Genomic DNA, 16,520 nt, shown 5'->3' with positions numbered 1-16,520 from the left:
TGTCTGTTGTTTTTGTAACTGTTCTTTGCTCCTCCTCAGGTACGCTATCTTAAGATCATTGAGAAGAGCGGCTATCAGGCGTTACCATGGGTACGCTACATAACACAGAGTGGAGGTGAGAGACACACACACACACTCCTTATCTCAGCACAATACGGCCCAGTAGTGAACCCAGCTTTCATATCCATTACCTCTCTCCTTATAAAGCTGGGGCATGGGGAATCTGAATTATGCCTTGGTGCCATTAGGTTCTCCGTGTCACTTGGCTCTGCATGCCAAGGTGACTATCACCTTTCCACTGTAATCAGCAGAGGTAGAGAGAGAGAGGGATGGAGGCAGAGAAAGAGAGAGATGGAGAGCGAGTGAGAGGAAGGGAGAGAGAGGGGGGGGATAAAGAGATAGATAGAGAGGGGGATAAAGAGAGAGGGAGAGAGGCGCACCACACTCCGATACCTTACACTGGCAGTGTTGACTTATTCATAAGCGAGTTCTAAGCGGTTATTGTAATGCCATTTATAAATGCTCCACTGACCCCAATGTGATCACTGTCACTCTAACCTAACATAGCAAACGCATGAAACTAGATCCCCTACATACTGGTCTTGACGAGATTTTTTTTTTTTTTTATGTAGGGGGAGGTTCTATTCTGACTGTTCAACCAATCCAGTAAATTTGGAGGAGTTAAGAGATGTCGCCTTGTTCACATTCAAAAGCGGAAGTCATCTCAAAGGCTTTCTTTTCATTTCCCCCTGAAAACCTGAACATCCGGTTGTTGGGGACTCGGCAGAAGCCACAGTCACGCCGAGCTCCAGTTTTGTGGGTTTAGATGCTAACAGCGCTAATTTGAACGTTAATGTGGTCAGCCACAGTACAGGGGCAAAGTGATGATGCACAGAACAGTGTTAATGTATTACTGTTACATCTCCCTCTTTTGGCAGATTACCAACTTCGGACAAACTAAGGGCAAGCCTGCTGCCAGACGAATGGATCTTCACTCCCTCCCCCTCTCTCTCTCTCTGGCTCCCTGGGAGTGAGGGACAGCAGAGGACAAGGAAAGGATAACAATTTTCACCACTCTCCAAAAGGACCAGGCAGCCATCATGCCCCTGATCTGCAGACATTGAGTACCGTAAAGACTCTGTGACGATCTCAATTGCATACTCCTCGTGTCCTCTCTCTTCGTCTCCTTCTCAAACACCATTGGATGAGAAAGCCAGAGGTCCCACTCCTCTGACCATCTCCTCCAATGGGTTTTGAGAAGGAGACGAGGAGACGACGCGAGGAGTATGCAATTGAGACCTTTCCATAGTTTCCCTTCAGAACTCGACTGATGTGTCACCTTTGACAAAGTTTTACAGCATCTGGAGACATGTTTTCTCAGTTTATAGAGTAATGAATGTAGGGTTTTCCTATTGGTCTTGTTGTAAAAATTGTATAGTTTGTTTATTCTCAAGGCATAGTGTATTTTATTTACCGTAAGAATTCAGGGTGTGAGACATGGTTGAAAGTCTGTGAACATTGAAACGTGGCTTTTATACAGCACTGATATAAACTTGTATCTGGTGGGTGTGGTTATCAGTTGATGTTATCTAGGGTCAGTTCTGTAACAGCATTCAGTCTCATGAAATGAACACCGAGCTGGTCAGATCAATGATTACTAAATAATACAAAATAAACAATATTGTCATCCGTCGCCATCTTTGTATTTGCACTCAGCTTACAACTATATGGAAAAGACTGAAGGAATTATTTTTCTTTTTGGTTTACTGACAAGGAAGTCGTTTATCTATCTGGCGGGAACAGATAACTTGAGGAAAATACATGAAAGAAAGAAATAAACCTCCAGACATACAGGTGGACCAGTATGAACAAGACCTTGCCTGGCTATTGTATGCCAAAATGTGTTAAAATTACTGTTTTTATTTATGTTTCTCCATCAAAAAAAACACCCAACTTTTCCAAAGCAGGTGTTGTTTGGTATAGTTACTGTAGTCTGTTGGGCACCAACCCCTCATATCAGCCTTGGGTCTCTGCCAGGGGAATAGAGTTGAAAGGTTCAGCCCAGACTAGACGCTACAGTCAATTTGTTATGTGCATGAGTTTGCGGTGTGTAGGCCTACTGTATGAAATATTACACTTTCCTTGTAAAATAGTTGTTTGAGGAACAGAACAAATATGACGATTTTCTTTCAGATATCCTCTCCAGTGGGGTTTTAATGATTAGTACATGTGTTTTTCAATCTCTCAATATCTTATTTATTAACCATATGTAAGTCAATGGGAGGCAAAGGGACCTATGTATAAATAAATAAATGTCTTTGTACCTTCTCTTCTAGTTATTTTCGTATATATCAGTGAGATTTGTATTTTATCAAATGAAAGATGGGAACAGACGAGCTGAACCCCCTGGGTCCATACTCACAAACTTTTGCTTAAACCGAGGTTTAGACCTTTGGTTTAAAATGTCTCGGTATTAGCTTTTCTCATAGGCAAACCTGGCACAATTAGCCACTATGCTAAGTATGACCAGCTGAACAGCATGATTATGTCCGGTAACAAATTCCGTATCAGCCAATTCAAATTGTCGACGTAGTTCGACATGATCCAACACTTTTTCATAAAAGCGTCCTTAAAGGGGTAGTTCACGACTTTGGTAATGAAGCCCTTTATCTACTTACCCAGGGTCAGATGAATGTGTGGATACCATTTTTATGTATCTGCGTCTAGTATGAAGTTAGAGGTAGTTTCGCGAGAAAATGCTAACTAGCTTAGCACAATGACCGGAGGTTTACAGGAACAGCTAGACTTTGTCGTTGCGACAAAACTAGTTAGCAATTGCGCAAACGCTAAATGGCAACTTCCTTCAAACTGCACACACAGACAGACATGGTATCCAGAAGTTCATCTGACTCTGGGGAAGTAGATAAAGGACCTCATTGCAAAATCCCAAACTATCCCTTTAACAGAATTCCAACGGAACTTCTGTCCCAATCAAAGAAGATTGCGTATGTGAGTGACTGGTCAAATATCTCAGTGTAGGAAAGCTACCTCCTGATAGTTGACCCAGTTTGCAGCAAAGGTTAGAAACCCACATGAAAAAAAAAATCCCTTAAATGTAGAATTACATTTCTGTGTTAGTGTGTTGAGACGAGAAGTGCAGACAACACCTTGAATATTAAGATTAAGAATTAATTTAATAAGGAGCTACATCTTTCTTCAGACTAGTAGACAAACACACTGCAAGGACCTAATAATCATATTACATTACATGGACTTGTAGACCTACAATGTTTAAATGTACATTTTATAATGATTAATTTGTGAAATATACGTTATTTGACTTGATGACCAGTAGTGAAGCATTATTCCCCCCCAATTTTTTGTTGTTGTTGCCACAAGTGAAATATGAACTCACAGCCGTCTCATCCTCCAAACTTTGAGCATACCGCTTTAGCAGACTGCACCACCAGTCAGTGAAAGCATAAAAGAGGTACAGTATTTGACAAAACCAAAAAAAATTTAACAACGTAGCTACGAATATAAACATATAATCCTCCTACATATTTCTTTCCGTAAAAAAAAAATGTCAATAGCCTAGTCAAAGATGCATCATGCAAATATTGGCACACTTTACTTGTTACAGACCAAGGGGAACGACCTCTGGTGGCCAAGTTGACCTAGTTTAAGAAATGCAATTGGATAGTGGCTCTACCATTTAAGATGATTTATTTTGTTACCGAACATACACCGAACAAAAATATAAATGCAACATGCAACAATTTCAAAGTTACAGTTCATATAAGGGAATCTGTCAATTCAAATAAATTAATTATGCCCTAATTCACATTACTGGTAAAACAGATATGCATCTGTTGGTCACAGATACTGTACCTTTAACAAAAGTAGGGGCGTGGATCAGAAGACCAGTCAGTATCTGGTGTGACCACGATTTGCCTCATGCAGCACAACACATCTCCTTCGCATAGAGTTGATCAGGCTGTTGATTGTGGCCTGTGGAATGTTGTCCCACTCCTCTTTGATGGCTGTGCGAAGTTGCTGGATATTGGGGGGAACTGGAACACGCTGTCGTATAGATCGATCCAGAGCATCCCAAACATGCTCAATTGTCTGGTGAGTATGCAGGCCATGGAAGAACTGGGACATTTTCAGCTTCCAGGAATTGTGTACAGATCCTTGCGACATGGGGCAGTGCATTATAATGCTGAAACATGAGGTGATGGCGGCGGATGAATGGCACGACAATGAACCTCAGGATCTCGTCACGGTATCTCTGTGCACTCAAATTGCCATCGATAAAATGCAATTGTATTCGTTGTCCGTAGCTTATGTTTGCCCATACCACCAAGGGGCACTCTGTTCACGATGTTGACCAGGCACTGCGCTACACCGGGGCTAGGGAGGGCTATAGCTACATCACAAATCTGCGTAGCCCCAGTTAAGCCCCCTCAAAAGCATTTTAGTATTTTTTAAATAAAGAAATATGTAAAAGTTAATAACCAGCTATTCTGTTCCAATCTGATCCCTGGCTGCAGAGGGAGATTAGAAAGATGAGTCGGAGAGAGAAACTCGTGAGCCACGACGTGAGGGAGCACCAGAGCAGTTCGTCACTGCTAGCTGCTCCAAAGCCACCGTTAGCTGCACTGTTAGCACAGCCACCACTCCCTCTGATTTAAGCCAGTCACCTGTTGAAGAACCAAGGCACCATCTTCTTCGGCATTATCCAGCCACAATAGTTGGACAGCAAGATCGCTACTACAATCGTAGATGGTATGAGGATTACAAATGGCTGGAATATTCTATTTCAAAGGACTGTGCTTTCTGCTTTGCATGCCGCCACTTTCAACATCCAGAAAACTATGGTGGAGAGAAGGCAAAATTTACCCACGATGGCTACCAGAACTGGAAGAAGGCGACAAGTTTGTTCAAGACACACAATGCTAGTGTGGAGCATAAATATGGAATGACAGCGTGGAATGAGTGGACTATTCAGAAAGAGTCTGGCTCAACAATATGCAATGCTCTAGGTGATGGACATTCGAAAATAGTCAGAGAACAGAGAGTATATGAGAGCAGTTGTGGAGTCATTGCGTTTTACTGCATACCAGGGACTTTAACAGAGAGGGAAACTTCCTTGAACTTTTACAGGTCATGGGCAAATTCGACAAAGCAGTGGCACAGAACATCTCAGATAATCCTAGAAATGTTAAGTACACGCATCATGATATACAGAATGAAATACTGGGCAAACCTTTGACTCAGCAAGCTTGCCTGCCTGTCCATACACGCAGAAAGAACCAAGGCCCTGGATGTCCAGAAGATTATAGACTCATTTGCACTGAACCACAACAACAGACGCATCGTCCTTCTATAAAACAACACTTGGTGAGTAACTGAAAGACCTTTTATTTACTGACAGAGCGTGCCTGTCCGGTGGGGGGAACATGATTCAATCGCGCTGATCTGGATGGAACAAGAAGTTGCATGCATATTGTCGGCCAGTCGGCCTACAAGTATTTTTGCAATAGAAATATAATCGCTAAGATTGTGATGATAGCCAGCTCGTTTTACACCATGTGGGCAAAGTTGACAGGCATAGGGTAAATGCACTTCTCTTTGTGGCTGCACTGTGGATATTATTCCTTTCATTTCTGACGTTGTGATAGACATTTAATCCGTAACATTATAACCAATGCACAGCAGGACGCATGTATGTCATCGACCTACAAGTTATTTTTGTTTGCAATAGAAATATAATCACTAAGATTGTGCTGATAGCCAGTTCGTTTTACAAGTGTGTGCACAGTTAACAGGCATAGGCTAAATACATTGCACTTCTCGTTGTGGCTGCACTTTGGATATTATTAATTTCATTTCTGACGTTGTGATAGCCATTTCATCCGAAACATTATTACCAATGCACAGTTGTCTGATTATGCATATGGAATAAATGCCCTTGTAAATAGTCCTGAAAATTTTCTTCGCACCCCAACATATTGGTCAAGCCCCCCCTTTGCACCGGGAAAGAAAAAATCCTGGCACCGTGCCTGATGTTGACATCAGCAAATCAATCACCCACACGACACCATATACGTTGTATGACATCTGCCCAGTACAGTTGAAACCGGGATTCATCCGTGAAGAGCACACTTCTCCAGCATGCCAGTAGCCATCGAAGGTGAACATTTGCCCACTGAAGTTGGTTACGACGCCGAACTGCAGTTAGGTCAAGACCCCGGTGAGGACAACGAACATGCAGATGAGCTTCCCTGAGACGTTTTCTGACAGTTTGTGCAGAAATTCTTTGGTTATGCAAACCCATCAGCTGTCCGGGTGGATGTTCTCAGACGATCCCGCAGGTGAAGAAGCTGGATATGGAGGTCCTGGGCTGATGTGGTTACACGTGGTCTGCGGCTGTAAGGCCAGTTGAACGTACTGCCATATTCTCTAAAGCGACATTGGAGGCGGCTTATGGTAGAGAAATTAACATTAAATTCTCTGGCAACTTCTCTGGTGGACATTCCTACAGTCAGCATGCCAATTGCACACTCCCTCAAAACTTGAGACATTCGTGGCATTGTGTTGTGCGACAAAACTGCACATTTTAGAGTGGCCTTTTATTGTCCCCAACACACTTGTGTAATTATCATGCTAATTTAAAAACTTCTTGATATGCCTCACCTGGAGAAATGGTCACTAACAGGGATGTAAACAAATTTGTGCACAAACTTTGAGAGAAATAAGCTTTCTGTGCGTATGGAAAATTTGGGGTATCTTTTATTTTTATTTCACTTTACATGTTGCGTTTATATTTTTGTTCACTATACAAATGACTCATGGTAGCCAGATGGCCAATTGTGCCAGGTTTGCCTATGAGAAAAGCTAGCAGATATACATTTTAAACCTAAGGTCTAAACTGCCAGTTTAAGCACAAGTTTGTGAGTATGGACCCTCTATGGCCTAAAAGGTGGACTGCACCTGAGGGTTTAGCTCTGTCTCTCTTTCTCTTTCTCGTCTGGTTGCTCTCATGTCGCTATATTGTACTGTTTTCTCTTTCTCGCTTCCTCTCCCATCACTGTTTCATGGCTGTCGTCTCTCACACTCTCTGTCGTGAATGCACAGACCTACTTGGCACCACCACCTAAAGAGCATGTCCTGCATAGCATTGCACAGCAGAGACAGAGAGAGACTTCAGGTCAGAGAACAGTCCCTTGTCAATGAGGGATTACAGCCACAGTCGCTGCCGCTGCTGTGTGTGTGTGTGTGTTAGTGGGTGGTAAGGGAAAGCCGTACTGGGCGATGCCAACCCCTTACGATCCACAGCCTGCCCATTGTCCATTGGCCTGGCCGGCCGTCGGTACAACAACAATGGCCGCCTCAGTGACCCCTATTGTCTCTGAGCGACAGGCAGCTCACATGCACTGCCTGATAAGGAGTTGCGAGGGCCAGACACACACACACACACACACACACAAACACACAGATGCTTTGTTCAATTAAACCATATTGTACCATTCAACCAGGCGACAATGGCATTCTCCTCAGATTCTTCGTAGAGTTGCAAGGCCTTTGACTACCCAACACAGCTGTAAACCTGTGACATAAAAAGGTGACAAAATGTGACATTTATCAGGAAATCACTTCGTACAGTACAGTAACCTGTTTACATTATTCTATGACATGATTATTCCATACAGCAGCTTTTTCACCAACTGCTTTGTAGTGGATGATACTATTACATTAGACACATTATGAATCTGAATCTTTGTTCTGTGTCCGGGACCAGTGTCTGTGTCACTGTCATTCTGTTTATTTCACATTATAGAGAGTAGTGCTCTGCTGGGGTTCAATCTCATAAAAGTAATTATCCAAGGATGGCCCATGCTTGAATCATTAAAATAAAACATGTAGTGTAGACACAGCTCTTTATCCCATATTGCAATTCATGGACCTGCAAAATTGAATTGATACTTAGTTGCTCAAAGGCGGCCACTTTGCTCAAATGCCATTTTCACATGTGATGTCCATTGGTCCCTCCCAGACAGCAAGGTGGATGTGGCCCACGTTCACACCAAATGGGGCCCCAGCAATTACAAGCCCACATACCTCAAGCCAGAGCTGACCAATAAGCTCCAACCCTCCCCAGTGCCCATATATGGATAAGATCTGGGCCATATGAGTGTTGCGGTCATCTGCTGTTTTGGGCTACCTATCCCATGCTATGTCTCTGGTGGTCAGGTCAGATGAGGTTAGCCAAGCTCGAGGTGGTCTCCCTCCTACCCTGGTCCATGTGTCGTCCAGAGATAGTGAACACCCCCATGGCCCTATCCCTGAAACTCTGTCCCGGCCACGTCCTCTCCAACAGGAACACCACCCCCGTGTACACTCCCACCCCCACCACCGCTGACCCCCCTCCAGCTAACAACACCACCCCAGAGATGTACATATCATTAAGGGCTACGCCAGGCTTGGGCATGTGGTGTTCTAGTGCCAGCTTCAGCAGTACGGCCCCACAGACCACCAGACACAGCCCTGTGATGAGAACCACTAACAGATCCGACAGCCCTCCGCTCTTCAGGATATCGATCCGCCTCCGGCTGCGGACGCAGTTCATGTCCTGCACGGCGGAGCTCAGGAGCTGTTTGAGGAGGACGGCCAGGGCTAAGAGACACAGAGCCATGCCCGCTCCCATGCGCCAGTCACTAGAGAAGCTGGTAGTGGTGGAGAGGAGGAGTATGCCCCCCAGGCCGCAGCCCAGGATGAGTAGGACGGCGACGGAGTAGCACAGCAGAGACTTGGCCGGGTCGCGGAACCACCACAGCTCTACCTGCTCGTCCAGTATGCTGCGCTGGATCTGGACCGGGTCAGGACCAGCCGGCTGGTCACCCCGCATCGGGGGGAAGTCCTCCAGCTCTGGCATCCTGATTCTCCCAGCCTGACGGCCACGCTCGACAGAGCAGAACACTAACAGGACACAACCTGGACCACTGGTATGCTCAGTGCTGGGTCATAGTTCCTTCTCTCTGAAACTCTCAGTCCTCAGTGAATCACAGCAGCCCTTAGTGGATCGATCACTGGGCCTCTCTCCGGATCACAGTTCCTTCTCACTGGATTACAGGTATTATTTGTGGATCACAGGGTCCCTCATGTAATCCACTGCAGCCTGAGAGGACAGCCCGTCACTGAACCCTCAGAGCTATGGGACCAGGATGGAGCCTGATAGATACCTGGGGATAGGAGAGACAGGGAAGATAAGAGCCACCTGCTGACATGCACGCACACACACACATACACACTGCGGCATATGCCATCTTTACAGCAGCTGTAAACAGTAGAGCTCCTGCCATATAAACAGAGGTAGCCTGCAGAGAGAGGTGTTTGGACTGACTGAAACCATACTGCTGAAATGGCAACCTGAAACCCCCTCATTCTCACTCCGCAAATTTGTACAGAGGCAATCAGGTGAGACCACTATCAGAGGCTAATCGAATAAACAACACACACACACTTTCTATTTCGCATCTCTCTCTCTCTCTGATACCATGGCCTGTCATCTTTACGGTTCACTCCTCCTGTGCATGCAGACCAGCACCCTGAAGCTATGTCTAGTAACCCAGCTCTCGTCCTCCGTGTTGTGAGCAACCTCTTGTTTATTTCCCCGGGGGTGATGTTTCTAAGACAGCGGCGCAAACGACAAAGGGGCTCAAGTATTAATCCCCTTATCAATAAGCTGTCCCTGTAGTCCCAGCGACTCTCAAGGTTACGCCGCAGACAGCTCGTCTTTAAAAGCCTGTCGGCGTGTTCGCTATCAAAGTCAGCAGCGCGAGCCGAGCGCAGAGCGGCAGGCCTGCTTACGCGAACCCTACCTGTCTGTCGGAGCTGAACGGCAGCAGGTTGCGATGAGCCCTCGTCACCAACACACAGGGACTATCGCACCGAGACAAGGTGTTCACGTGAGGTGTGAAATGAAGGGATACTTAATTACACAGAGTGCATTGTGTTTATTTGAGTCCCAATGTTCGACGTGGTTTCAGTTCATAACTGTGAGGTGGATGTGTGTACAAGGTGTACACAGTGTGTATGTGTGTGTGTGTGTGTGTGTGCGCGCACTGTGTGAGAACGTGGTGTGCAGTGTGTGTGTGTGCACTGTGTGAGAACGTGGTGTGCAGTGTGTGGGAGAGAGGTGTACAGTGTGTGTGTGTGAGTGTTGTTGAGTCACTAATTAAATCCCAGCAGGTTTTGATCTGATGCCACTGACAGAACAGGAATAGAAGGAAGTAATTGAGGTAGCATATGAGCTGGACAAAAACAATACTCACACACCTACACCTCACACACCTACACATCTCTCTCCCTCTCTCTCTCTCTCGCATGCACTAACTCACACACACCTATACACATTCTACCCTCCCTCTCTCTCCCTCCCTCCCTCCCTCTCTCTCTCTAAGCCTTTCTGCCTTCTCTCTTATCACAGCTGACCTCTCCATCACATCGCCCAGATTACACTGACCTCAATATATATACCTTTATCATCTGCTCCTCTGTTTTCTCTCCCTGTGCTCTACTGTAGTCTCTCTTCCGTATTTTCTAGCAGACAGGTGCAGACAACGGCTTCTCCCGAACGTCTGCACCCAACAATGTTGATGGTAGTTCTGTGCAGTGCAGCATATTTCAGTTATGCAAATGTTCCATGTGATAACGATGATGAAATCCCAGAGATAACCGTAAGCCTTGAAAATCAGTTAGTTCATGCCTTTTTGGTTCCGAGTTTTCAGCCTGAAGGTCAGTCTGTCGGTCGGCTCGACAGAGAAGCTGTGCTTTTCTCCAATTACCTGCTACGCTTTAGGGACACCGTATTCCCTCCTCTGTTATTTGGCCCTGCTGAATTCATCCCACCAAGCCATTAGTGCCTAATTTTATGTTGAAGTGCTCTTCTGTTTTTTTTTGTTTTTTTTTTACAGGAGTCGGCCATTATATGGTAATCAGTCTGCAGATCAAGTATTAATGGGTTCAATATAATAATAATGTCCAGTAAAGAATAAACAAAATTGTGGTTGTTTGACTTCTGTCTGGAGGAGATGAGAGCCAAGGGAGCCAGAGAGTTGCAGAGGTTTTGCTTTGATCTGCAGTTAAACGGCAGAAACTGCTTCTACCTCTTTTCTCTTTGCAGTGTCGTTTGACCTATGACCCGTGACGCCGATCCCTTCAATCAGCAAGGGTTTAAAGAGGCCTATAGAGCTCCCAGCAGCACTGAGCCTGAGCTTGGCTGTGGAGTCTGTTTAATAATTCATCCAGGCCTGAGAGGCCAGGCCAGCCAGGAGGGAAAGAGGAGAAGTCCCAGACAGGATGAAGTTTCACTGGCTTTCAGCAAACTAATGTCATACTCCTGCACTGGTCCTGGTCCATCAGCACATTCTCATACAGTCTAAACAGGCATGGAATGGAACGCCTAAAGAAAAAGTCTGATGGTGGTGAAATCTCAAAGGCACAAATTAGCCGGCGACAAACAAAACAGGGACCTCACTGAGGTCCTGCTGTGTTTATCTGAGGCCCTTGGGGAGGATGTGGGGCTAGGAGTTGCCGTGGCGACGGAGCTCCCTCCTCTTCCTGTTCCTGTCAAAGGGCGATCTATCTTTGGCGGTGTGGTCCCCCGCGGGCGAGGAGAGGGGTCAGGGTTGGCACCATATGTCCTTGTGGTGGGAATCAGTGCCAAGTGCCATGGGGGCCAGGAGGCTGTGAGGCTGGTGCTGCTAGGGGCTGGCGTCTGGGGATGAGGCTGGGATGTTCTGGGTAGAGGTGGCGTGGTGGGTGGAGAGAGGGGAAAAGAGACAAGGAGGGATTGAGGGAGAGAGTGAGGGAGAGATGAGAGAGGGAGGGGAGAGGTTAGTAAGTACACAAAGAGAAGGAGAGGGAAGGAGAGAGAGAGAGAGAGATGTAGTGAGAGAAAGAGACAGAGAGGTTGTGAATGGTTCTTTATTCAGGCCGTGTCTCTCTTCCTGTCACTTTCCAGTCAGGGGCCTGGGGACTCTCTCTGTGCCTAGGCACAGTGAGGGGACAATGGGCTGACTCACTGCCTGTGTCTCGGTCTCCTTGTCACTGTGTCCTCCTTAGACATCAGACCATCAGACCCAGGATGCCTTCACTCAGCAATGAGAGAGGAAGGGAGATATAGAGAGATGTAGCGAGGTTTGGGAGGGCAGGTTCGGTTCAGTTAAGTTTAGTCACACCCCCCCAAATTTGCTTTAATGCTATTTTAATTGGAGACTGTCAAGAGACTAGTACAAACATATAACATGAGGAAAACACTGGTATTTCCAGCCTGCTGGTCTCAGACACCTGGCTCTAGCTCTTCTGAAAACTGGATGGAGAAACAACAGAACACAAGCACACGGTAACCATACGCCCCATCATAATCCTACCCCGATTCTGAACAGCATTTCTATCTTAGGATGCAGACTGTTTCCTCTCTCTTTCTGCGTTGCTTTGTCCTAGCAGCCTGCCTGATAAACTCCCTGTGTTGAGTCCATGGCCCCAGTATGCCTGTACTGAGCACAGCTGCAATATTAAACCACTAATCAAATCACCAATTAACATGCACGCGCGTCTTGTCTCTCTTGCCTTGCTCAACTCCGCTGACAGGAAACTGGTTTACCTATTTGTTTTTTTTTGTTCACCTTTATCTCAGTGTTGTTGTGTGGGTTTAGAGGCAGCCTTCAGCATATTTAGATCTCCCTGCTCTGGGAAACAGGAGACTAACCTACAACCTGATTCTCACAGGGTTCCAGGCTGCAACCTACCTAACACAGCACTGGCCAGAACACAATCTGTGTCATACACATATAGTACCAGTCAGTTTGGACACGCCTAGTCATTCAACGTTTTTTCTTCATTTGTACTATTTTCAACATTGTAGAATAATAGTGACGACATCAAAACTATGAAATAACACATATTGAATCATGTATTAACTAGAAAAGTGTTAAATAAATCAAAATATATTTTATATTTGAGATTCTTCAAAGTACCACTGATTGGCTCAAACACATTAAGAAGGAAAGAAATTCCACAAATTAACTTTTAACAAGGCACACCTGTTAATTGAAATGCATTCCAGGTGATTGCCTCATGAACCTGGAGAATGCCAAGAGTGTGCAAATCTGTCATCAAGGCAAAGGGTGGCTACTTTAAAGAACTTCATAAAATATATTTTGATTTGTTTGACACTTTTTTGGTTACTACATGATTCCATGTGTGTTATTTCATAGTGCAGAAATGTAGAATGTAGAAAATAGTAAAAATAAAGAAAAACCCTGGAATGTAGAAATGTAGAAAATAGTAAAAATAAAGAAAACCCTGGAATGTGTAGGTGTGTCCAAACGTTTGACTGGTACTGTACATCTGTGACACACACACATACAGTTGAAGTCGGAAGTTTACATACACTTAGGTTGGAGTCATTAAAACTTGTTTTTCAACCACTCCACAAATTCCTTGTTAACAAACTATAGTTTTGGCAAGTCGGTTAGGACATTTACTTTGTGCATGACACAAGTCATTTTTCCAACAATTGTTTACAGACAGATTATTTCACTGTATCACAATTCCAGTGGGTCAGAAGTTTACATACACTAAGTTGACTGTGCATTTAAACAGTTTGGAAAATTCCAGAAAATGATGTCATGGCTTTAGAAGCTTCTGATAGGCTAATTGACATAATTTCAGTCAATTGGAGGTGTACCTGTGGATGTATTTCAAGGCCTATCTTCAAACACAGTGCCTCTTTGCTTGACATCATGGGAAAACCAAAAGAAATCAGCCAACACCTCAGAAAAAAATTGTAGACCTCTACAAGTCTGGTTCATCCTTGGGAGCAATTTCCAAACACCTGAAAGTACCACGTTTATCTGTACAAAAAATAGTACGCAAGTATAAACACCATGGGTCCACACAGCCATCATACCGCTCAGGAAGGAGACGCGTTCTGTCTCCAAGAGATGAACGTACATTGGTGCGAAAAGTGCAAAAGAGGTACAAAAGTATCTATAGCCACAGTAAAACGAGTCCTATATCGATATAACCTGAAAGGCCGTTCAGCAAGGAAGAAGCCACTGCTCCAAAATCGCCATAAAAAAGCCAGACTACGGTTTGCAACTGCACATGGGGACAAAGATTGTACTTTTTGGAGAAATGTCCTCTGGTCTGATGAAAGAAAAATAGAACTGTTTGGCCATAATGACCATTGTTATGTTTGGAGGTAAAAGGGGGAGGCTTGCAAGCTGAAGAACACCATCCCAACCGTGAAGCACGGGGGTGGCAGCATCATGTTGTGGGGGTGCTTTGCTGCAGGAGGGACATTTGCACTTCACAAAATAGATGGCATCATGAGGTAGGAAAATTATGTGGATATATTGAGGCAACATCTCAAGACATCAGTCAGGAAGTTAGCTTGGTCGCAAATGGGTCTTCCAAGTGGACAATGACCCCAAGCATACTTCCAAAGTTGTGGCAAAATGGCTTAAGGACAACAAAGTCAAGGTATTGGAGTGGCCATTACAAAGCCCTGACCTCAATCCCATAGAAAATTTGTGGGCAGAACTGAAAAAGCGTGTGCGAGCAAGGAGGCCTACCAACCTGACTCAGTTACACCAGCTCAGTCAGGAGGAATGAGCCAAAATTCACCCAACCTATTGTGGGAAGCTTGTGGAAAGCTACCTGAAACATTTGACCCAAGTTAAACCATTTAAAGGCAATGCTACCAAATACTAAATGAGTGTATGTAAACTTCTGACCCACTGGGAATGTGATGAAAGAAATAAAAGCTGAAATAAATCATTCTCTCTACTATTATTCTGACATTTCACATTCTTAAAATAAAGTGGTGATCCTAACTGACCTAAGACAGGGAATTTTTACTAGGATAAAATGTCAGGAATTGTGGAAAAACTGAGTGTATTTGTATTTGGCTAAGATGTATGTAAACTTCCGACTTCAACTGTACATGGACGCGCACGCTCCTTAAACGTCACGCGTTCACTTACTATTCTCTCTCTCCTTCTCTCTGTTTCTCCCTGCCATACGAAAGCATGCATTGACCTTTGCTTTGTATGGTAGCTTTATAAAAGTGGAGTCATCGTCCATGACATAGCTACATCATAACAGTGTTCAGAGGTTGGAGGACAACACTAACACTGTGGTCCAAAGGTTAAGGTGTGATGTGATATTGACAGAAACAAGTTACAGTATAGGCTACTTCCTGGTTCACTTAAGTCAAAACACACTCGACAATTCAGTCCTGTTCCACCCATTTGGTCTGTCAATAAAAGGTTCATATTTATTCAGCTATTCCAGTATGGCATAAATGTGTCTGAAAACAGACGAGACTAAATGATTTGCATCATATGTAGACTGAAGAATGGACCGGATAAGGATTATGTTTTTTTTAAACTCATGACTGTAAAAAATGTATCATAAGGTCACTGGTCTGCTGACACTATTTGTTAATGCACTAATAATTAAAACGTATGTCAAACAGCTAATAACCACGATGAAAGTTTTAGAAATATCTTTATGAGGGGGTGGACCAAGCAAGTGACCAATTTCCCACTTAACATTTTTTGAGGAATAACTCAATTATGAGCAACAATGTATTTTCATGGGAGATAACTTTCAGGAAAATACGCTTGGAGTCTTTCAGAAAATACACCGGGTTATTAGAATTCAAATGTGTTGCAACTGCAGTGAGCTAACTCTCCAATGTAGCCTACTCTGTGATGATTGTCTCATGAGAATGGTGACATGGTAGACATTTCAATAAACATACAGTAACACATTTCCTAAGGCTGTCATAAAGGTAAATAACACTGTCATATGATGAACTCGTTCACCTCTATTAACTGGATATTTACAAAATGGGAAATAGGCTAGTCTATGCAGTGGTCTGACTACTTACTTCAATTAAGTAGCACAGAAAGGAACTAAAAAGAGGTGGATCGATTAATATTATAATTGAAATTTACAGTGTGCTTTTGGTCATTTGACTTGATTTTATCAAAACGACTGTGTGATTCATTCACTGCCTGTCTGGCATTTATATTCAGTACGTTATTTACCTGTCCGTGCTGGTGACACGTTCCCTGTCGCTCTTAATCCCCGTTTCTCAGCGGCGTGAAACGGAACCGCTCCACACACAGATCTGCGCTCGTGCGCCGGGAGGTATTTCCAATTCCCAACCATATGCCGCGGCTAATCTGGTGCGTGCAGAAACTGTTTGAAACAGTCTCGTCTCTATAATCAACACAACTCTGACTAGACTACCTTTCTGCGGTGTGGAGCCACTGAGGGTGATGAACGTGTGTGCCTCTCGCTCCCGGAACAGTGCTCAGGTCGAGCGGACTATCCTGTTGTAGGTCTGGTCACAAGACGCCGCAGCGACACCGGTTGGGAGGCGAGAGCGGATCGGGCTACACTTTCAGACACACTCCACGTATGCAGTTATCCTACTT

The 16,520-nt window shown here is 44.5% G+C and overlaps 2 protein-coding genes across 2 annotated transcripts in view; one reads left to right on the top strand and one right to left on the bottom strand.

Annotated features, from left to right (window-relative positions):
- LOC120052664 (AP-1 complex subunit mu-1-like) overlaps positions 1 to 2,318 on the top strand; it is a 36,705-nt gene extending 34,387 nt beyond the window's left edge. The window contains exons 11-12 of the mRNA XM_038999709.1: positions 40 to 115; positions 939 to 2,318. Coding sequence (XP_038855637.1) covers positions 40 to 115; positions 939 to 961 — 99 coding nt within the window. The 3' untranslated portion in view covers positions 962 to 2,318. The remainder of the gene's footprint in view (positions 1 to 39; positions 116 to 938) is intronic.
- Positions 2,319 to 8,257: 5,939 nt separating this feature from the next.
- On the bottom strand, positions 8,258 to 16,513 carry LOC120052123 (transmembrane protein 125-like). The gene is made up of 2 exons (XM_038998969.1): positions 16,128 to 16,513; positions 8,258 to 9,245 (listed from the first exon to the last, which is right to left on the bottom strand). The coding sequence occupies exon 2, from the start codon at positions 8,936 to 8,938 to the stop codon at positions 8,258 to 8,260; it is 681 nt and encodes a 226-aa protein (XP_038854897.1). The 5' UTR covers positions 8,939 to 9,245; positions 16,128 to 16,513.
- Between the last annotated feature and the right edge of the window lie 7 nt (positions 16,514 to 16,520).

The sequence above is a fragment of the Salvelinus namaycush genome, chromosome 8, assembly GCF_016432855.1.
Source record: "Salvelinus namaycush isolate Seneca chromosome 8, SaNama_1.0, whole genome shotgun sequence".
NCBI classification, from domain to species: domain Eukaryota; kingdom Metazoa; phylum Chordata; class Actinopteri; order Salmoniformes; family Salmonidae; genus Salvelinus; species Salvelinus namaycush.
Note: the sequence above shows the minus strand (reverse complement) of the source record. Positions and strands in the feature narration are given on the sequence as shown.

Excerpts from the sequence above, each read along its gene's own strand:
- LOC120052123 (XM_038998969.1), bottom strand. The coding sequence starts at position 8,938 with ATGCCAGAGCTGGAGGACTTCCCCCCGATGCGGGGTGACCAGCCGGCT.